At 44.4% G+C, this 22,411-nt stretch overlaps 1 protein-coding gene across 5 annotated transcripts in view; it reads left to right on the top strand.

Annotated features, from left to right (window-relative positions):
• The window catches only part of PPP6R2 (protein phosphatase 6 regulatory subunit 2), a 232,444-nt gene that overhangs the window by 80,843 nt on the left and 129,190 nt on the right, over window positions 1-22,411 (top strand). For all 5 annotated transcript variants that reach the window (XM_077473575.1, XM_077473574.1, XM_077473576.1 and 2 more), the window contains 6 exons: window positions 3,928-3,993; window positions 7,689-7,801; window positions 15,646-15,759; window positions 16,068-16,197; window positions 17,012-17,164; window positions 19,896-20,096. In XM_077473575.1, coding sequence (XP_077329701.1) covers window positions 3,928-3,993; window positions 7,689-7,801; window positions 15,646-15,759; window positions 16,068-16,197; window positions 17,012-17,164; window positions 19,896-20,096 — 777 coding nt within the window. The remainder of the gene's footprint in view (window positions 1-3,927; window positions 3,994-7,688; window positions 7,802-15,645; window positions 15,760-16,067; window positions 16,198-17,011; window positions 17,165-19,895; window positions 20,097-22,411) is intronic.

The raw sequence follows: 22,411 nt of genomic DNA, 5'->3' as shown, positions 1-22,411 counted from the left end.
TCAGTCGCCTCCGTATAGACGGAGATCCGACTTGGAGGCAACCTCCATTGAAATCAATGGGTACCGGTCGCCTACAAGTCGGATTCAAGTAGTACAGGAACCTTTTCTGAAGTCGGAGCGACTTCAGTAGTGTGCATTAAGATGGCTCTCATTCACTTACATTGATTTTTAAATGTTGTCCGACTAGGTGCGACCTGAAGTCGGATCTGAGTTGCCCCTGTGTGAACGGACCCTAAGGCCGAGACCACGCTCCCCGAATCGCAGTGTGTCACCCTGTTCGGATCAAGGCGTGTGTCACCCTGTTCGGATCAAGGCGTGTGTCACCCTGTTCGGATCAAGGCGTGTGTCACCCTGTTCGGATCAAGGCGTGTGTCACCCTGTTCGGATCAAGGCGTGTGTCACCCTGTTCGGATCAAGGCGTGTGTCACCCTGTTCGGATCAAGGCGTGTGTCACCCTGTTCGGATCAAGGCGTGTGCCACCCTGTTCGGATCAAGGCGTGTGCCACCCTGTTCGGATCAAGGCGTGTGCCACCCTGTTCGGATCAAGGCGTGTGCCACCCTGTTCGGATCAAGGCGTGTGCCACCCTGTTCGGATCAAGGCGTGTGCCACCCTGTTCGGATCAAGGCGTGTGCCACCCTGTTCGGATCAAGGCGTGTGCCACCCTGTTCGGATCAAGGCGTGTGCCACCCTGTTCGGATCAAGGCGTGTGCCACCCTGTTCGGATCAAGGCGTGTGCCACCCTGTTCGGATCAAGGCGTGTGCCACCCTGTTCGGATCAAGGCGTGTGCCACCCTGTTCGGATCAAGGCGTGTGCCACCCTGTTCGGATCAAGGCGTGTGCCACCCTGTTCGGATCAAGGCGTGTGCCACCCTGTTCGGATCAAGGCGTGTGCCACCCTGTTCGGATCACGGACCGGTGACGATCCGTTGCACCCCTATGGAACAGCGACTATTTTCTCAGGGAAAAACTTCACAAATGTTTACCAAAGTCCTTGCTCTGCTACTAGCTCTTCGGTGAACCCCCAGAGCATTGTCACAGGTTACCTAGACGGCCTTCTGCTGTAGGGACCCTCTGCTCCTACCTTGCCTACCAATGTCTAGAGGACGGTTCCTTCCTTCAAACCCTTTGCCTGTATAATTAACTTTCCGAAGCCTGTTTTTTAGTCATTACACTCTGGTGTATCTGAATTGAATTCTTGACACAATCCAAGCCAGAATTTGTTACCCCAAGAGGAAGTTTAAGGACCTTTTTGGGTCAAAATGTTTCAGCATGAGTCTGGACTTCCGAAATTCCCAGTTTATTGCTTGGGTGTGTCCAATGGTTTAAGAAAACAAATCCTTTACTTTACGACTAAGTTATTAATAATTTTGACTTGCCTGTGTAGCACTTACCCTCGAAGGAGCTGCTGGTTTTAATTGGGCCTGCAACCTACCTAGGAACCCCACGGTCTTGGCTCAATCCCCTTGGCATAGCTGTGCAAAGTACCTGTATTGTACCCTCAGGATCCACTGGCTCCACCTGGTGGGGAAAAGTAATATACAACTGGATACTTAACCAGAAATAATGTTTACTGTAAATATTTCAACAGGTGGTTACAGTAATTGTGCTGTCATCCCAACATAAGATGACAGCACAATATATTTCAATAAAACAGGATATAACATATATATGTAAATCTATTTAAATGAACCTGGGAGCTCCCCTTGCTTTAAAGGTTATACGTGAGGCCTCACTTAAAGTACTTCAGTCCAGGGGTTTTCTTTTCTTTTGCTAGCTCAAATTACTCCTTTGTATTTGTAATCCAAAGTAATGTGAAAGATTAAGCTGAAATGCTCCTGTGTAATTCCAGTAACTTATTTACATCCGCTGAGGCGCCCAAAGTAAATAGGCTCCAAGCCTGCTCAGTGGTTCTGCTACGCCTCCGTGGAACTGCAGATTCCAGCGAGGCCTGTATGCGAGTCTAACTGCGTGCAAAGATTAACAAACGGTGGCCCGTAACCCGTTCCCCAACTGAATCAGAGTTCCGTGTGATCACTTTGGTCCGGTGACTGTCGCTTGTCTTTCCGTAAGCTGGGCCAGATGCTCTTTATCACTCCGCTGAATCGATCCAATTCTCTGCTGAATGTCTGGATCTTCTCAATCCGGCTACCGTCTTTCAGTCAGGTCACCTCACAAGAACAAACAGGCTGGCGCTCTACGATGGCTGTCGGCTGCTGCCTCTCGGGACACCTCTCCACAGATCCGCACAGGCAGGTAGCGTGGTCCCAAGAGGCCGAAAATGGCTGCTGTCCCTTATATCCCCTACCCAGCATGCACTGTGTAAGAGAGTGTTCATGGGTAGGTTACACACAGACTCTTGGGTAACGAGGTCAACCTTCAGAATCCAAACAAACAGTCCCTTCCTGTACAAGTCTTTAGGTTGTTCTTAGGTAAATGATAAACAGGTGCATTACCCATATTTGGTCACTAGATGACTCTAGTGCAAAACTACAGTAATGTCCATATACTTCACATTAAAGCATGAATAGTCACATCAGTAAACAAGGATGTCAGCTATACACCTGTAAATTCCTAACTCTGGAATGCAGTACAAGACACATGCTCATTCCCCCAAGTGTTTTTTTTTTTTTCACTCCTTATTGACTTCTAAAAAAAAAAAAGAAAAAAAAAAAAAAAAACTGGAGTCCCATGGAGTGGGTGAGGTTATATGGTGCACTCTGGGGACGGCCCTAGCAAGTTTTTCACCAATATCCAATCACCTGTTGCATCACCTGAAGCAGTATCTAACCCATAATCTAAGTATACAAGTCTTATGTAGTGAACGCCAAGATGAGGAATTTACAGGTAAGTCCAAATCCCTATATTTTTTAACACTTTTTTTTTTTTTTTTTTTTTTTTTTATGGTATAGCATCCCCAAAAAAATATTTAGCTGCTTTGGAAGAAGGGAAGGAGAATACTGTAAAGTCTCACTTGTGTGACCGCAACCCATGGTTGCAGCAGCTGACCTCTCCCCTCCCCCACTGATCGCAGGCTACAGTGTGAAAAATAATGCATATTTTTTTTTTTACATGTAAAATTGTGTGCATTTTTATTTAAATTTTTTTAAAGCTGAACTTGGCCTTGAAATGCACATGTTAGAAGATTGTTGCTGAAATGAATGGTCAGCCAGCAAGGTCTCTTTAAAATTGCATTGTGACTACAGCTGGCCACACGCTGATCGAAATTCTGCTACATCAGCTGATCAAAAGTCAGATTTTGCTGGTCAGAAGCTGATCATTTTGCTCGACTTCTGTTGAAGGGACATCTTTGAACATATTGGAAAATGTACTCAATTAGCGACTGAAGACTCCACCCATTTCCTTATATGTGGATGGCGCAGCCTGTTTTTATTTATTTAATTTTTTTTTACTTGTCTCCTGGCTGAATAAAGCAAACTAAGTGTATGGTCAGCTTAATTGATTGAATTCCCAGCATTCTACATTCTACTTTAAACAACTCTATACAGACAACTAACTGAGAAATGTAAGCTAAAGCTATAAAGCTTGTGCCATAACTTAACTTCTCGTACCTGCTCAGGTCTTTCCGCCCTTCCTGTGCAGATACCAGGTTTCTAAAGTCTGTCTGCATAAGCCGCTTGTCATGTGGTAAGGGCACAAAGAGAAAATCTGAACAAGCACACTGGTTCTAAGCAGCTGCCTAGACTGTGAACCTAAAGGCCATTTTTGACTTTAGTTCTGCTTTTGACTTATTTCCCTCGCACAGCAACAGATGTCACTGCAGCAGAATTAATAAAATTAAGTTGTTACATTAATTTTCAAAGTAGCATGCTATTGAGATTCTAATGCTTCTTGAAAATTATTAGTAAAAATTCTGAGGCTTGTTGACTTATATAATGTTGTATTGTTATAATATTTTGTCATTTCAGTGGTTGAATGAAGAGAGGCTCATTCAGCGACTAATAGATCTTATTCACTGCAGTCAAGATGAAGATGTGAGTAGAACCTCTAATACAGAGTCATGTTAAGCCACTATTTACACATGCATACAGATAACTAGCAGCTCTATCAGAATTTCTCATAAGCTGGCCCATACGGTAGTTTATGAGAGTTTTTTGCCATCCTCTGGATCAACTGTGGGTATAGGATTGTGTATACGGAATTGTATGATTTCTATTTTACATTCTCCCCCCCCTCTATTGATTGAACTGGATGGCCTTGTGTCTTTTTTCAACCAGACTATGTAACTGCTTAAACATGCTTTTTTAATGTGTTCGCAATACTTCTGTGATGCTTTTTTTCAAGCTTTAACCACTTCTGCCTCAGAAGGATTTGCCCCTTTAATGACCAGGCCATTTTTTTGCGATACAGCAATACGTCACTTTAACTGACAAGTCGTGCGATGTTGTACCCAAACAAAGTTGACATACTTTTTTTTCCCCCCACAAATAGAGCTTTCTCTTGGTGGTATTTGCTAATTTTTTGCGCTATAAACAAAAAAAGACTGGCAATTTTGAAATACATTTTTTTTTACTTTTTGACATTGTTATAATAAATATCCCCCCCCCCCAAAAAAATCATCAGTTTGGCCGATATGTATTTTTGGTAAACAAAAATTGCAAAAAAAGTCGATTGATTTGCGCAAAAGTTATAGCTTCTACAAAATAAGGAATAGATTTATGACATTTTTGTTGTAAAAAGGCACTGATTTACTGTATAAATGTCACTGGCAGGGAGGGAGTTAACACTAGGGGGCGATCAAGGGGTTGTGTGTTTCTAACTGTGAGGGGGTGTGACTGACTAGAGGAGGATCCAGATCGCTGTTCCTACTTAGCATGAACACACGATCTGTGTCTTCTCCCCTGTCAGAACAGGTATTTGTGTGTTTACTTGGGGTGCAACGGATAGTCACCGATCCATGATCCGAACAGGTCACCCCGTTCGGATCGGTACATGCCGCGATCCTCGGAGCGCTTCACGTTCTCAGCCTTAGGAAAGGCAGCGACATCGGCCTAGTTCCGGAGCGGCGACCATCTTGGTGCACCCGTCGGCCGTTTACAATGTGATCGCTCAGTCAAATGACGGAGCGATCACTTTTAAACAAACCAGCGTCCTCTCTCCCCTCTAGAGGGAAGAGATCGGATGGCAGCAGCACTGTGGGCTGCATCTGTAGTGCCCACAGCACTGCTCTGTGACAATTGCAGTCACAGCCATCCCTCAATACTCTGAAAAATACCCTGCCAATACTCTTCAAAATACCCAGCCAATGCTCTGCCAATGCTCTGCCATACTCGGCCAATATTACAGTGGGGGAGATGACGTGGATATTACAGTGGGGGCTATATGGTGGTGGAATTTTCAAAGGTTTTTGCAAATTCAATTATTTGCTGATCCACAAAATGATCCGATCCGTGACTCTAATCCGAGGAACGATCCGATCCATGAGTTTTTTTTTTTATCCGTTGCACCCCTAGTGTTTACACACACAAATCTCCATTCTGGCGCTCATGCTTGTGATGACAAGTGGGCGGCGGTGATCGCTGCCATGTGCATCGCGTCCCCTGCCGCACAACGGGCCCCTGCTATGACTTTGAAAGGCGCCGCCATAACCGGTACAGCGTTTTGCTCACCAGGGCCACTCTGCTGCTGTATCTTGGCGTGAGCTGGTCGGCAAGTGGTTAAAGTGGTTGTAGTCTCAATTTTTAAACTTTTACCTACAGGAAAGCGGCTCCGGCCACTCACAACGCCAGAGCCGCGATACCCGGAAAAAACGACGAGGGAGCATGTCGGCTCCCTCGGCGTGGATCGGGCCAGAGGTAAGTATTTAATAATGAGCTAGTATGCGGTGCATACTAGCTCATTATGTCTTTTGCTTTGCAGGTTTAAAAAAAAAAAAAAATGTGCGGGTTTACTACCGCTTTAATGAAGCTTGGCAGATGCCCTGTGTGCGTCTGTTGATATCGCATACCTGCGGTTTCACCAGAACAATGCCAAATAAAAGCCTCTCAAAAGCTGTAGGTGCTGTAAGTGAGCTGCTTTGAATCACCACTAAAGCGACTTGGGGTATTATTTTTGAAGCAAAGCAAATGCAACGTGTGAACAGGACTTTGAGCTAACCATTATTTTTTTATTTATTTTTTTTAGTGACCAGTGTTTTGGCGTTTTTAGAGCTTTTTTAAAAAAAAGTGTGTCCAATGCCACGTTTTGAAGCAAGTATAAACAAGCAATAAGTACTTTTAGCCACTTCAGCCCTGGAAGGATTTACTCCCTTCCTGACCACAGCATTTTTTGCGATTCGGCACGGTGTCGGTTTAGCTGACAATTGTGTGGTCATGTGAAGTTGTACCCAAACAATTGTCGTTTTTTTTTCCCCACAAATGGAGCTTTCTTTTGGTGGCATTGGATCACCTCCGCGGTTTTTATTTTTTGCTCTATAAATAAAAAAAAAAAGAGCAACAAAGAGCAACAATTTTGAAAATAAATATCCCCCAAAAATGTATAAAAAAATAATTTCTTCATCAGTTTAGGCCAATATGTATTCTTGTACATATTTTTGGCAAGTAAGTGTATATTGATTGGTTTATAGGGTCTGCAAAATACTAAACTAGATTTATGGCATTTATATAAAATTATTATTATTTATTTTATTTTTTTACTAGTATTTGACGCGATCTGCATTTTTTTTCTTTTTTCTTCATGAATGCCACATTGTAGCAGACAGAACAGACACTTTTGACACTATTTTGGCACCGTTGACATTTATACAGCGATCAGAGCTAAAAATAGCCACTGATTACTGTATAAACGTCACAGGCAGGGAAGGGATTAAACACTAGGGGGCGATCAAGGGGTTAAGTGTGTTCCCTGGATGTGTTCTAACTCTTTAGGGGGTGGGATCACTGCAACATGACAGAGATCACTGCTCCCGATGACAGGGAGCAGTAGATCCCTGTCATTTTGCTAGACAGAACACGGAAATGCCTTGTTTACAAGGCCTCCCCTAGTCCCGTCCCGCTTTACCTGAAGCCGGCGATCACCCGCTAGGAGACATCGGACCACTGCTTCACCAGCCCGGGGATATGAAATCCCTGCGCCTTTCTCTCTCCCTTTCCCCCACTGATAGGGGTAAGCATGTTTTGATTGGTTGGCACTGACCAATTAGAATGCCCCCTATACGTACGTTTAGGAGATTAAAGTGATTGTAAAGGATTGTTTATTTTTTTTTAAATAACAAACATACTTCCACTGTGCTGGTTTTGCACAGTGTGGCCCTGATCGTACATTTTTGGGATCCCTCGGCGGCTTCTCCCCGCATCAGATAACCCCCTAAGAAGCGCTCTCCCGGGAGGGGGATTACCTTGCTGGCACGCTCCCGAAAATCTTGTTAATGCCCACCCCTCAATGCTGCTTTATCATATAACATAATCTCAGAAATTGAATCCAGATTTAGCCAACTAGTCCAGGGTATAAGATGTGTTACTTTTAGATAGTAGTTTTTCCATTTTGAATTTCGAAAGTATCTGGCCATTTGTTTCTCAGGTTGAAGATTAGTACAGTGCACACCTAGCACTGAAAAAAGAAAACTGATGCTGTTTGGCTTATAAATCTTTTGGCAGCATTAGAGTCAGCCTTTTGGAGTAGCCCCATGCCTTGTAGTGCACTCACATTTCTATCCCTTTTGTCTTTCCAGAGGCAGTCTAATGCATCTCAAACTTTATGTGATCTCATCCGACTGAGCAGAGATCAGTGCAATCAAATGCAAGAGATATTAGAGATTGATCCTTTGTTAGTAACTCTTGAATCGTGAGTATTGGACACTTTGTACCTGTTTTTAGACTTTGTGCTTTAATTTATGGGGTGTAAAATTATAACTTAAAGCATCCAAATGCTTATTTTGTTAAAGTGTGTATGTGTGTCCCTGTATGTTCAGAGCTGTATGGCCGGAGTGCAATCAGTTTTGCCTGGGGGTGGAGAGTGGCAATATGTGAAGTGTGGCAATATGTGGCAGTATGACGAGGGAAGTATGTGTAAAGAGTGAACCGTATGTGCAGGAGAGAAATCCCCAAAAAAGTGACGTGGTATGTAGAGGTCTACCGATTATATCGGCCGGCCGATATTTGGCATTTTTGAATCGGCATCAGCCGATTGTGCTGATAAAAAGGCCAATTATATGTTCAGAGTGACATGCAAAAGATTTCTGTAATAGAAGTCAATGTAAGTTGCCTGAAGTTAATCAGAGAAGCGACTTTCCTCCTCTCTGGGCAGTCTGCCAAGAAAAGATCAAAGAGATACAATGTTTCTTCTTCAATGGACTGAAAGTGGAGGGCCACCCTGAAAAAAAAAGAGCATTAAAGTGGTTGTAAACCCTTACAAACCACTTTGACCTACAGGTAAGCCTAGATTAAGGCTTACCTGTAGGTCCGAAAAATATCTCCTAAACCTATATGGTTTAGGAGATATTTACCTGAAGACAGCCGCTGCTCACACGGCATCTAGCAGCTCAGGTTTTTTTTTTTTTTGCCTAGTATAGGAGAAGGATCTGGCTCCCGATGGGAGCATTTCTGGGATTTTTTTTTCTGCATTTTTGATTCCTGTGATCTTCAACCGCCGGGCTGGGTGACAGGCTGGATAATATAGATCCTTGTAGTCTCCCCAGCCTGGCCATTGAGCGGGAGCAGGCCCCCTGTACTGCTCGTATGATGGGGGGTCTGTCTGTGGAATGCGTCCAGCAGTTCCTGCAGGAGGGTTAAGTATGGTTTCACCTGTCTTGGCAGGATGGAGCAGTTGGGACTAGGGGGTCTCTCACTCTCCCTTTCTTCTCTCCTGGTCCTTTCCCTCCTTCCCATGCTATGGGACGCTGTTTGACTAGGCACATGGGAGTGCGGTGCACGTACCTGGCCGGGGGGCTCTGGGTCCTGGCAGGGGGCTACACTGGGTGTTGGGGGTCCACTCATCCTCTTTCTTCCCTTTTTTTCTGGGCAACATTGAGTGTCTGTGCGAGCCATGTGGGCAGACCGCCGCATGCTCCAATGGTCATTTTCCTTGGCCCGCGGCCATTTTGTGGTAGCCACGGTTGTTTTTTTGCCTTCAGCCATTTTCTAGTAGTTCGGTGGCCATTTTCTTGGTGCTCTCAGACATTTTTTTTTGCTGAGGCGGCCATTTTCTAGTAGCCTCAGGTGCTTTTGACTCTAGCACTGGGCGCTTGTTTCCTTCTAGATCAGTGCACTTCCACACAGACACACTCGTGGATGACACGGGAGAGCGGACAGCAGCCGCAGCGCTGTACCTGGGCCAGGGTGGTGAGTCGTGCAGAGGGCCCCTCAGTCTATGCAGCTAGGAGGATGGACATTTGTGTTACTTTCCTTAGGTCCCTTAGTGGTGACAGGCGTGTGTGGGTCAGCATGGCATCAGAAGCTTGCGCTTCTTCCCCAGACATCCCTGTGATTGCAACTGGTTCCCCTGCACCTGCGGTGCCTATGGACGCTCTGTCGGTGGTTCGCGAGGCCTTTGTTGCCAGGGTGGAAGTAGCGTGCGGGCGCAAAGGGGGTAAAAAAACGCCCCCTCCCCCCCCACCGTGTTCTGGGGAAAGCTTAGATTTCAGAGTCGGGCCCCTGCTGTGACTGGCGGCCCCTGCTCTGATGTAGCCGAGAATGCGGACCAGGATCGTTCGGACAGTGAGGAAAAGGCACTTGTAGGAGCACTTATTACAGCAGTGCGGGATACCCTAAAAATGGAGGAGAGTTTCCTGAAGAAATTGACATCTCCTCTGATTGTTGACCCCCCCGGTATCCAGGTTAAATAAAGTAACCCCCGATTCCCGTGGAAGGGACTACTGCTTTCAAGGACCCTGCCGACAGAAGGGCCCGAGGCGGTTGTCTGGTCCATGTTTACTGTGGTGGGGTCGGTGTTAGCCATGGCCCTAGTATCAGACGCTGACTGAATGGGCTAAATTGTTGCACCATGAATTGGAGACAGGCAACAGGCTTCCCTGATCTGCGTGGAGCTGGCAGACCAGTTGGTGCAGGGCCTTAAGTATGTCTGTGATGTGGCCTTAGATACGGCCCCCTTGCTCTCTAGAGCCTCAGTATCAGCAGTAGTGCTACGTCGCCTGATTTGGATGTAATGCTGATCTGCGGACCAGGCATCTAAGAAAGCACTGGGGGACTTGCCCTTCCAGGGAGAGAGGCTATTTGGAGCCTCGCTGGATGACCTTATTAAGAATGTTACTGGGGGTAAGTTGTACATTGCTCCCACAGTCCAGGAAAGGTAAGGAGCCACCTTTTCCGCTCAGAAGCGGTGGATTTTTTGTCCGCCCGGGTCAGCAGGTAAGCGTTCCCAGTCTGATAAGGTGCCTGCTAAGGGGCAAAATAGTTCCTGGTTTCGCAAGCCAAACAAGCCTGCAAACAAATCTGTTGCCGCATGAAGGTTTGTCCCCGCCCGACTCTTGGGTGGGGGGTCGCCTGTGGGAGTTTGCAGCTCGGTGGACCTCCCTGCTTTTTTCGACCAGTGGGTCTCCAAACTGGTTTCCTCAGGGTACAAGATAGTTTCTTTCTTGTCCGCCAAACAGATTTTTTTCTCTCCAACCTTCATCTTCTTAGTTGGGAGGCCCTGTTGCTGCGTGGGGTGATCATACCTGTACCGGCACCGGAAACGTTTTTTTCCCAAAAAAGTGCGCTTTTAAGACCGCTGCTCAAATACGGTGTGAAAAGAAGTATTGCAAGGCAGACATTTTATTCTCTAGGGTGGTACAAAAAAAAACAATATATAATGTTTGGGGGTTCTAAGTAATTTTCTAGCAAAAAAAAAAACTGTTTTAAACACGTAAACAACTAAATCTCAAAACAAGGCTGGTCCTTAAGTGATTAAGGTTGCAACTCCTCCGTTGAGGAACTCCTGCTGTTTTGGGTAGAGTTAATGTTGTTTGCTATTCCCACCCCTCATTTCTTTGACACTGGGGACGTCCCTAAGGTCAAGAAGAGCTGCTGTGTCCTTCAATGAACGATAGAGAAAATAGGATTTTTGTACTCACCGTAAAATCCTTTTCTCTGAAGTTCATTGACGGACACAGCACCCAACCCTCCTATTTCTGTTTGTACTGCTTTTGATGAACTGAGCTGCTGGATGCAGTGTGAGGGGTTATAGCCTGTAGGACCTCCCCCTGGGCAGTACTGTGCAAGTGTTGCTGTTTTTAACACTTTCTGCCTAGTCCTCTCCTAAAGGGGCGATATAACCCTAAGGTCAAGAAGAGCTGCTGTGTCAATGAACTTCAGAGAAAAGGATTTTACGGTGAATACAAAAATCCTATTTTTTGATCTGTCCACTAATAAAGTACAGTGTGGTCATAGTCTTAAATTGACAGTCATTGACAGTGGGGTTGGCGGATACAGTGTCTGCAATGTGCAACCATAGACTTATTGGCGGGGACATGGAAGGTTAGTCCGGGCTTTGTTTCCAGGTAATGCTTAATTAGGAAATCTGATTGCATTGGAGTGGAAATAACTATTGGATCGGAGCAGGGGAGATGAGACTGACATTTGTGTTAAATTGAATAAATGTTAGTGATTATTGCACATTCTTTGGAAATGGGAGTACTGAGGTTAATGAACATGCACTGGCCACTGAGGAATTAACTGTGCTGGAGACTGGCTGCTAAGGCATGCACATCACATGCACTCTTAATTATGGACTGAAGGATTAACACACAAGTAGAACATAAGGTGCTGAGAGGGTATAGCACATTTGGTGGAGTTAACCTACAAGAACGAAATACTGGGTGCTGAGGGGTTGTTAACCTACAAGAACTGATACTGGGTTAAGTTGCCTGCGCTGAAGATTGAGTGTCGAGGAGATGAAACACATGGGCCGAGGCTTGGTAATTGAGGAGTTCACACATGGTACGGAATCGACAATGAGGAATTAAAGAAATATCCAATTTTTATGTCTGTGTTTGTCTCAGGCAAGTGCTGGTAGCTGAAGACTGGTGCTCATTATCAAAGCAGCCGTCTCTTTGCTAGCTGCGGTGTCAGATGGCAGTGTGCCAAGAGGAGGCACCCTAACCGACATCACAGAGGCACTTAAAGAGGAGGTGCAGCCTGGGTGAAAAATATTAAGTCAGCAGCTACAAATACTGTAGCTGCTGACTTTTAATATTAGTGCACTTGCCTGTCCTGGGAACCTGCGAAGTTGGCACCCCAGCCAATCTGCAAATTGACTCCCGGGTGCTGCCACCACCATTTTTGATAAGGGAACCAGGCAGTGAAGCCTTTCAGCTTCACTTCTGGTTCCCTACTGCGCGTGCGCAAAGTGCGCTGTGCTTTCTAATTGGCCCGTTGACTTCCGGGAGATCGGGCTACCACCCGTCTCCAGAAATGGGGAAGGGAACCTGTCAAAAACAGGTGCCTCGTTCCCCCCCCTCCCTCCTGAAAGGTGCCAAATGTGGTATCGGAAGGGGGAAGGAAGCATATAAGCGAGTGTTCCAATTTTGGGTGGAACTCTGCTTTAAAGATGAGGTCCAGCCGCCCCCACAAAAAATTAAGTCAGCAGCTACAAATACTGCAGCTGCTGACTTTTAATATTGGGACACTTGTTTGTCAAGGGATCCCACGAGATCGGCACTCCAGCCAATCTTCTGATCGGCTGTTGAGTGCAGCCGCCGCCATTCCTGGTGTAGCACTGACCCCCGAAGGAGCTGTTGGTTTTATTGGGCTTACCGGTACCTCCTTCTCCTTTCTTCTCAGTCTAGGGATTCCTGTGGTAGATGGCCCAAAGAATGTGGAAACTGACACTGAATCTTCTTTTGGGTTATTTATTTGTAACAGAAACAGTCTTTTAATAAAGGGTAGAGGGTCAGGAGTAAGTTCAGGTACTTAGGTTGCAAAAAATAAAGGAAGTCCTTATAGTAAATCCGGAGAATAATGACCGTTTCACAACTGGATTTTACAACCCCCGGATAGACCTCCTCTCACTAGGCCTAGCAGCCGGTAGGATGTTTTACAAAGTCTCTGCCACAGTCTTGTGATGTACACTTGAGCGTTACTGAGGGACATAGATAAATTTAAAGAGAGCGATCATACGGTACCAGGTTCTCTCAGCCGATCCGGCGATACCGTACGAGTGTGGATCCAGGTTGCATCCTTCAACTAAGCCTCCAGGCTCCGTCAGAGAAGCCAGCCTTGCGCATGGCCTTCTCCTGCAGAGTCCTCCCCTGGGGTTCTTCAGTTGCTGGGCCTCTCCCTTCAGATGAGATGGCACCGGACCACCCTTGGATCAATAGGCCCCGAAATCCACTTGGGCCTGTCGCTGCAGTTGCGTTGCTTCGGGCCAGCCGGCCCCGAGACTCGGATTGCATGGTTCCGCACCCCAGGCCAGGAGAGCCATGAGCCTGGGTCAGGAGGACCACCCGAACTGGACAGAAAATCAAAGATGGAACCCCGAACCACGTGGCATTGGTACCTTAAATACCACCCCCCCAGAATGCACAGCAGGAGAACACTCCCACTGGGCTGGTTCAGAGAGAACGGTGGCATTTAATACACCCAGCTAAACTGCGTTTCTACTCTTGCCGGTGGTGACGGCGACACCTGCAGTCAAGGAGAACCCAGTGCAACCTAGCTGGACTGGTACTGAAATCAGAAATCTATAGAATAATCCTGAAACCCAACTGTGGTTTCAGGCAAATTAACTTTAGAAAAAAAAACATAGCGCCTGCTCGTCAGGAGCCAGCGCTACACTGGTAAGTGAAGCCTTTCAGCCTGTTCCCTACTGCGCATGCCTGAAGTGTTCTGTGCTTTGTAATTAGTCCGGCCGTGGAAGGAGGAGGGGGCCAAACTTCTGAGAGACCGGGTCAAGGCCCTGTCTCCCTGAAGTGGGGAAAGGCGCCTGTCAAAAACAGGTACCTTTCCCTGCCCCCTCCCCCCTGAAAGGTGCCATATGCGGCACTGGAAGGGGTGAGGAGACGGATACGTGGAAGTTCCACTTTTGAGTGGAACTCCACTTTAAGGAGTTAGGACAAAGTACATTGTTCCATGAGTAACTGAATACAGTAAAAATACAAAGTTAATGCTCTTCTGTAACCAAAAGCTGGACATTAAAAGGGTAATGCTCATATCCCGGTGGAGGTTCACAGAGGAGTTACTGCAAACACTGTACTTATCTCTAAGGCTCGGTTCACACAGGGGGCGACGCGAGGCGACGCGACTTGCCACGCCGCGACCTGCCGCGACCTCAGCGGCGACTTGCAAATGACTTCTGTATAGAAGTCAATGCAAGTCGCCCGAGGTCGCCCAAAAGTAGTACAGGAACCTTTTTTCTAAGTCGGAGCGACTCAAGTCGCTCCTCTTAGAACGGTTCCGTAGTACAGAACTGGGGCGATTTGTCAGGTCGCGGCACGGCAAGTCGTGTCGCCTCGCGTCGCCCCCTGTGTGAACGGAGCCTAAGGGTTTATGCATATGCTAGTAAAGCAAATCACTGAGTGTCAAATGCATGCCCTGCAGATAGGTCACAAGGGATTAACACTCATAAGCTGAAGGGTGAATGCACATATACTGCTGGTGTTGTTTGAACTGGCCAGAGAGGTCTGTGTACTGTAGGAACCGTCTCTTCTGAGATGGACACTGAAAATGAAAATGCGTTTGCTGTTGCTAGAAGAGGAGGGAAGCAGAGACCGCTGCACAACTGAGCCACAGTCCATTGTGAATCGCTATACTATGTCAGAGACAAGTGTATGTGTGCTAGAGATAGTATCTCACTGGGAAAATAACAGTCTGTATGCTGGGGGGGGGGGGAATCTCACTTGTGAAAGATCAGAAGTAGATTGATACCCCCTTCCCCATTGACAAAGTAAAAGTAGTGCTGGTGCCTTATTATATAGGATTTTCACACTTGTCTGTGACCAGAGCAGTTTCTAATTGTGTAAAAACTCTAGCTAAAGCACAATCTGATACTGTTGATTTGTTCTGTACACGTCTGCAACACATGCAATGGGGATAATAAAATAAAATTAAAACTGAGCAGATCTTGCACCTAATGCATAAAGGGGGCACAAGCCCCGTTTGTTAGAAATCTGCCTTGTTTACAATGCTGTTTCTGTGGCAGACAGAGAGAGCAGGATAGTTGGATCTGCTGGCCTCAGTCTGACCACCTCCCCCCACTCGGCAAGGGGAAACTACATTTGTGGTTAACAGACATGCATATAGGTAGGGAAAAGGACTTTTCCTACCTGTATGCAGGTTCATCCCTTGTAGTATGTTCACTACATTGGCAGAGAGGGTCATGCAAGCTATCTTCCAGGTTACCTCCTGGCTCAGTCTGGTGCAGAACGGTGTCCATTTTCAAAATTGAAAATTGCCACAGTCCCTTTGTTAGGCCCAGATTTTGCAGCAGTGTCTATTTTACTCACTTGAAATAGAAACTGGAGCATGTGGTGGTTGTAGACCTGAAATGGGCCTTTTTGCTTTAATTGTGACGCACACCACCCATGCCAGTTTTCCTGCAGCATTATAATGGCACGGGAAGCATTGTGAGTTCCCCAATGTCTTTGAATTTAGCAAGGGTTTCTCTGGAAGTTAATGTGCTGTCTTCCTGTGTAGCCATAGATCATGATGCAGTTCCCTAAATGGTTTTTATTTTTGTCTTTTGTCATTTTGCAGGCAGCAGTGCGTGGAGCAGCTTTTGCACAATATGTTTGATGGGGAGCTGACTGATAGCTGTGTTGTGAGTGGCACGCAGATCTTGCTGACACTTTTGGAAACTAGAAGATCAAGGTACATCATTGTTGCAATTCTGCCACAAATTGCCGTGTGATAATTTGAAAGCTTTATTGCCTCTGTTTACTAACATAAGCTAATCTATTGACAATCTTATCTTAATCTTATTTCTCTCTGCATTACACCTGCATTACATACACATCTATTCCCATAAGTCTTTGTCATAAATGAAAATAAAACTTGTTTGAACTTCTTATTCCATTTTATCTAGATTATCTCCAGCTATGCTCATGCTTTCTTATTTGTGCCTCCTCTCTCGATTTATGTCACTAGTAGTGATTAATTGCTTTTGTTGCTATCTGCAGTACGGATCCTCTCCTAGATTCACTTCCTCAGGGGTTTGAGAGGCAAAGTCCTGCTGTGAGCAGTAGTATTCTTCAGGGTATAGAGTCACGCCTGAAGGATTTTCACCACCTGCTTCAACATCCTCCAAAGGTGAAATCTTGCTTTTTAACATTTTATCCTAGAGTTGAGCATTGCAAACCGTGTTCATTACTCATTCTCTGTGATAACAAAATTTAAAGTGTTTGTACACCTCAGACATGAGCAAAGCATATCCCTCTATACTGTGTACTTGCCTCAATCTAAAGCATGAAGTGCGATTTCTCTTTGCTGCTTTATTCCTCTGTTACCTACATGTGTCACTTCTGATGGGTCTTCCTGGACACCAAGATAGAAAAAGGTGACCAGACATGGCACACAGCCTGTGATTGACAGCTCTGCATGTTCTCTGTACTGTGTAAAGGGGGGTGTGTCCTTTCGCTCTAATCGGGGCTCGGAGCTGTCCCCACTGAGATCTGCATTGTGAGATTTCAGATGCCTGCACCCTGATTTTCAGAGCTTAGAGATCCTGTGTAAATTCTGTACTCTGAACTGATATAGAGGAGAAAGGGCTGCAGATAAACGGGTAGAACCTATGTAGGAAGATTTGTTTCATCTCTTGTGTATGAGCTGATGCTAGTCACTTTGCTGGTTTTATGTGAGGTTTTTTCTGCCTTCCTAAGAATAAAATGTACCTAATCATTTGCCCTAAATATTATTTACTGTGCCGAAAAAGTTTTTAGCATCAGTGCCTTGTTATATACACTGCATGTTTTGTGTTTTCCCCAGCTGGTACAGATAACCATTAAGATGCTTGAACTGGGAGGAGCATCTTATTTGTGATTTGATAGAGCCAGCTTTACCACCCGTGGTAATGATAAAGCAATCATAATTATTGTATTAGCTGTTCCATCATTTTGTGTTACAGAAAGAATCAATTTTGACCACTATTGGTGTTCTGGAAGAACCCTTAGGCAATGCACGACTCCACACTACACGCCTCATAGCTGCCTTGTTACATGCCAATACTCCCAGTGTTAACCAAGAACTCTGTCGGCTTGGCACCATGGATCTCTTACTTGTAAGTACTTTAGATAAGAGGACAAGAGTAACTGCAACATCAGAGGAATAACATGTTTTATTCTGCAGGTTTATTTCAAATAATTCCAAAGCTGTATAGTGCACAACAACCAGTAGTTATGAGTTATTACAAAAAATTATTCAGTTCACAATATAAAGTTCACAATTTTTCTTGGCTTCCCCTATTAATAGCTTTTTTATTTTATTTATTTTTTTTTTATTTAAAAAATATGTTCACTTTTTTATAAAAAAAAAGCACATCTTTTTATCTTTTTGCAGGTAAAACATACGTGCGTTTATTACACTAGAGCCTATAAAGCCTTGCCCCTGCAATCAGCAGATCACAGGTGCAATGCCAGTTTCCTGCAGACTCTATACTGTCTGACCTTAACGCCATGGTGGCTGACGGTACTTGTAGTTCATTCACAGAACTCTGTGAATGAATTATGCAGTAGTCTGAGCAGAGCCCTGCATGCTTGCGCTAGTTTTTAAATCGCGACCACGGGTGTGGGGCAAAGACCACCCTAAATACAGATGGAACATGAAATGTTATTCAAAGGTCTTTTAAAGTAACCCTTCTCCCTTCTCCACACTGCCTTTCCATATCCCTAAGCATTAATGGACTTTCTTGTAGCTACAAAGTAGCTGTTAAAACTCTTTCCCTTTCACTGGGTACACTCTAGGGGCAACCTTAGAAAAAGTTTTTTACCAGTGTCTAATCACCTGAAGGTAGCAAGCATTGTATAACCCATGGTCTATGATTACCGGTTCTGTACTTTACTCCAAGATTAAATAGAAAAAAGAGGGCTAGAGGTCACAAACCTCGGGACTTTGGAGGTGTCATATATTATAAATATAGGTATGAATACACTGATTGCATATTTTTATATAAAATGTATACAACATTTTATTAATACAAAAAATTATTAAAGAACATGAGCACAATTTTGTATTTCAAAAGCTGTTGTTACAATTGAGCATTTGGCCACAGTACCACTTTCTCAACATGTTTCCTACATGTTTCGCTCAGCAGAGCTTCTTCAGGAGACATTTTATATGGCGAATGTTGAGCAACAAAATGATTCAGTAAATACTCATATTCGGTTCAAGAACATCAAAAATATATAAAAAAATAGAACAAAAGAGAGCATAGGAAAAATATATTTCTTAAATATCAAACATAAACTATAAATTTGCAAAAAAAAAAAGAAAGTGGGGTGACCTTGCCAACACTGCTGTAAGTGTGTATATAAATAACGGGTAGAATGAGGAAATACAAATTTCACGCATCAATTATGCAATTGATTCAATCACACTGATTCATTAAATGTAATCTTTAAACCTTCAACAATTTACTGATATTTATATAGGCTTAGTACTACTGCACAGTTTTTGTTTTTTCTTAAACAGAAGAGGCATGATGTTTCGTTGCACATGTGAAATTTTGTATTTCCTCATTCTACCCGTTATTTATATACATACTTGCAGCAGTGTTGGCAAGGTCCCCCCCACGTTTTTTTTTTTTTTTTTTTTTTTGTGCAAATTCATAGTTCATGTTTGATATTTAAGAAATATATTTTTCCTATGCCCTCTTTTGTTCTATTTTTTGACATTCTAAAACATATTTGTTACGTTATGCATATATGTACTTGAACTGAATATGAGTATTTACTGAATCATTTTGTTGCTCAACAGTCGCCGCATAAAATATCTCCTGAAGAAGCTCTGCCGAGCGAAACATGTAGAGAAAGTGGTACTATCTGTGTCCAAATGTAATGATGAGGACAAGGGCCTCATCCCCACAACCATGGCCGATGGTTGTGGGGGTCTGCGGGTGGGGGGCTGAGAATCTAGAAGCCCCCTTTAACAAGGGGACCCCCTGATTCCGGCGCTGCCCCCATTTGAAATAGTAAGGGGGTACAAAAGTACCCCTATCATTTCAAAGAAAGTGTAAAAAATTATTTAAAAAGACACACACACACACACACACACACACACACACACACACACACACACACACACACCGTTGCAAAAGTCCTTTATTAAAAATAAAAAAAAGATTCCAGCGGTGGTAATCCACTCTTGCTATCCAGAGATGGATGATCATCTCTCCGGGGTCCAGCGATTGCCGATCTGATCCAGCGATGGGTGATCTCTCCCTCCAGCTCAGCGCATTCATCCTCTGTCTCCATCGGAGACACTGCGGAGATCCCGGCAGCCTGACACTTCTTATGAGGAGGGCGGGGCCACCCGTCACCTCATGGGACGGGCGTCACCACATGGGAGGGGAAGGAGCGAGCATTTGTATTTGGGATGATAGGTTTTGTGTTAGTAGGAATAGAATGTGCTAGCGGGGTTAACTGGGGGGAGATGATTTACATCCTACAGACCACTGAACTGTGCCTCACAAACTAAATTTTCAGGCTTTTCTTTCATGGTACCCTCATGTAGCAAATGTGTGTGCTCTCTCACTAAAACACATGGTACCACCATATGTTTTGGTGCACGCAATTTAAAAAGATTGTGTTCTCTCACAATGCATTTTTCAGTGCAATGGTGTGAACGAGCACTCAGACGTTTGTGTTCCAAGATTTGTGCACCATTCTAAAGGGTACCTTGACTGAAAAAAAAAGTTTGAGAAACACTGGTTTAGACATATAGAAGCTTAGCTGTACTTCCAGAATTGCATGTAGCATGTTTATGTAAATTCTCTAATTTCTTCTCAAAAACAGGACCTGTTTTTCCGGTACACTTGGAATAATTTTCTACATGTCCAGGTGGAGTTGTGTATAGCGGCAATCCTCTCCCAGTGTCTGCAAGAGGGACGAAATGCTTCCACTGTGCAGGAGAGAAATACCGAAGAGTCACTTAATGGCAATACAGAAGAGTGTGAGAAATCAGTACCTGAGCAAGAGGATCTCATGATTACGCATGTAAATCTATTTTTGAATCACTGCAGTGTCCTTATTTTTCTTTGTCTTAGCCCTGTCAAAATCTATTACAACCTTTAGGGGTCATGTATTTGGTCCTGTGTATGCAAGATACTCCCTTTAAAACTTAATAAATACTGTTAAAACTTAAGGTGGAACCAAAGTTCTGCTGTAGGAAACAACGAGCAAGCAGAAATGCAAAGTCTCTTCTGCAATAAAATGCCCCTTCTTGCCTACTCGCTGTCTTCTCTGTAGCTGTAACCTGAGCTGTGAATGCTTACAGCACCGTGACAATCCCTGGTTGCTGGAATGACTGGCTTCTGCACATGCACAGAAGTGACATCCCGTGCCGGCCAATGTAGAGGCCTGAAGACTGACACTCAGAATAAAATGCTGCCACTGGCGGGGGACCTTTTGGCTAGGTGAGTATTTACCCTTTAGTTCCACTTTAAACTGAATAAGGGAGTTCCTCTGAATAAGTGAGCATTGCTGCTTTGGTGTAAGGTCCTTTTTAAAGGTAAATTTTGTTTGAAGATGAAGCCCAGGCATGGCAGCTTTTTCATAGTAAGATTGGTCCAGCCTTGTGGAAGCTGGAAATGACTCTAGTAGGCGCTGCTACTTCAGTGATCTCTTCTAGCTTTCATGCACTATGCCCACCGGCTTCTCTGCTGGGTTTTGAGCACAGAAGGTTGCTTGCTTGGTATGGTAGTCATGCAGGGAACATTTTGCATTTTCTGAATGAATGCAAAGACTTCTCTAATTAAATGAGGTGAAGAGGCAGGACTGTGACCTCACAATCTCCACCTTGTCCATTCAAACATAACTTTGTATCCATTGAGAAAATGTTTTTAATAATGCTTTAGTGTGTTTTTTTTTTTTTTTTTTTATTTTTTTTTTAAGCTTTATTGAAGGTTGCCAGATGCCTTGTGTGTCTGTGCCGATATCTCATAACTGCAATTTCTCCAAAACGAAAGCTGAATTGAACCCTCTCAAAAGCTGCAGGTGCTTCAACCGAGCTTTGCCATAGACTTTGCCATAGACTTTGCCATAGACTTTGCCATAGACTTTGCCATAGACTTTGCCATAGACTTTGCCATAGACTTTGCCATAGACTTCTGTGGAGGCTTTGAAGCACTACTAAAGCAACATGGGGTATAATTTTTAAGCAAAGCAAATGCCAGGTATAAACAGGACTGTAAGCTAACTGTTTTATTCATGACAAGGGCTTGACTGGCATTCAGAGAGCTGTAACAAAGGTTTCCGAACCCATGTTTTGAGGCAAGTGTAAATTTTTGGGGAGTTGTAACTGATTTTGACAGGCACCCGCTCCCACTTCCCTTCTCCCCTTCCTCCCTGTAGTCTTCTGTGAACGTCACAGGTCCCAGAAGACTGTGGGACCATTCAAATTGCGCAACACGGTTCGCCCATTGCTGCATGCTGTCACTGCCAGGGGCCCACAGGATGTCAGGGACAGCAGACGAGAAGTGAGAAAGCACAACGCTGGATAATGGGACAGTTGAGTGGTTAAGTCAGCAGCTAAAGTTTTTGTAGCTGCTGACTTTGAATTTTTACACAGGAGAATGGAGCGCCTCTTTTAAGCAAATGTTCTTCTAAGCTGCACCACATGACAAAATAGGAGGCTAGTTTGATAAAGGGGAATCATTTTGGCTCAAATGGCTTTGCTCCTTCATAACTACCTGTTCCCCAGTATGGTTGTCCAACCAGTCAGCATTCCTTTTTTTTTGTTTTTTGTTTTTTCCCCGCTCTGGTTAGAACTTTTGAAATGTGAAATTGTATTTATTGCTTTTGTTTACTGTGCACAACTACAGTTTGCACTGCCTTAGTAAATTATCCTGTTAGTCACTAAGGTACACCTGTGGTGAAATAAGCCCTCACTGACATTTGTAGCTGCAGACATTGCAGAAATTAATCTTTTAAGGTTAAAAACAGAGGCTCTGAAGCTGCATCTTTTCTCACCCTATTTTTCTCTAGCAGCTGGAATTGACAACCTTCAATCCTCAAGTTAAAATGCTTCCCAAACCCTATAAAAATAACTAACAGCTATCAGGAAGGAAAATTGGGCTTTACTGGTACAGATGATACCATGCTTTCTATTAAAACGTTATTACATCAGCATTCTTTTAAAAACTGAAATGGGTCAACAATGACCCTACAAATGGCAACTGCGTTATTTTACAATGCTACTTCTCATTACTAGCACAAAAACTGTTAATTAGCACCACACCCTCAAGTAGGCCTGTTACATTTGACATATGGTGTGGTTAATAACTTCTAGCCATGTGGTTGATGGATTCTCA

Source organism: Lithobates pipiens, unplaced genomic scaffold (assembly GCF_037356315.1).
Source record: "Lithobates pipiens isolate NorthernLeopardFrog02 unplaced genomic scaffold, aLitPip1_a1.2 Scaffold_8, whole genome shotgun sequence".
NCBI classification, from domain to species: domain Eukaryota; kingdom Metazoa; phylum Chordata; class Amphibia; order Anura; family Ranidae; genus Lithobates; species Lithobates pipiens.
The sequence above is the reverse complement of the archived record's forward strand: the minus strand, read 5'-3'. Positions and strand labels throughout refer to the sequence as shown.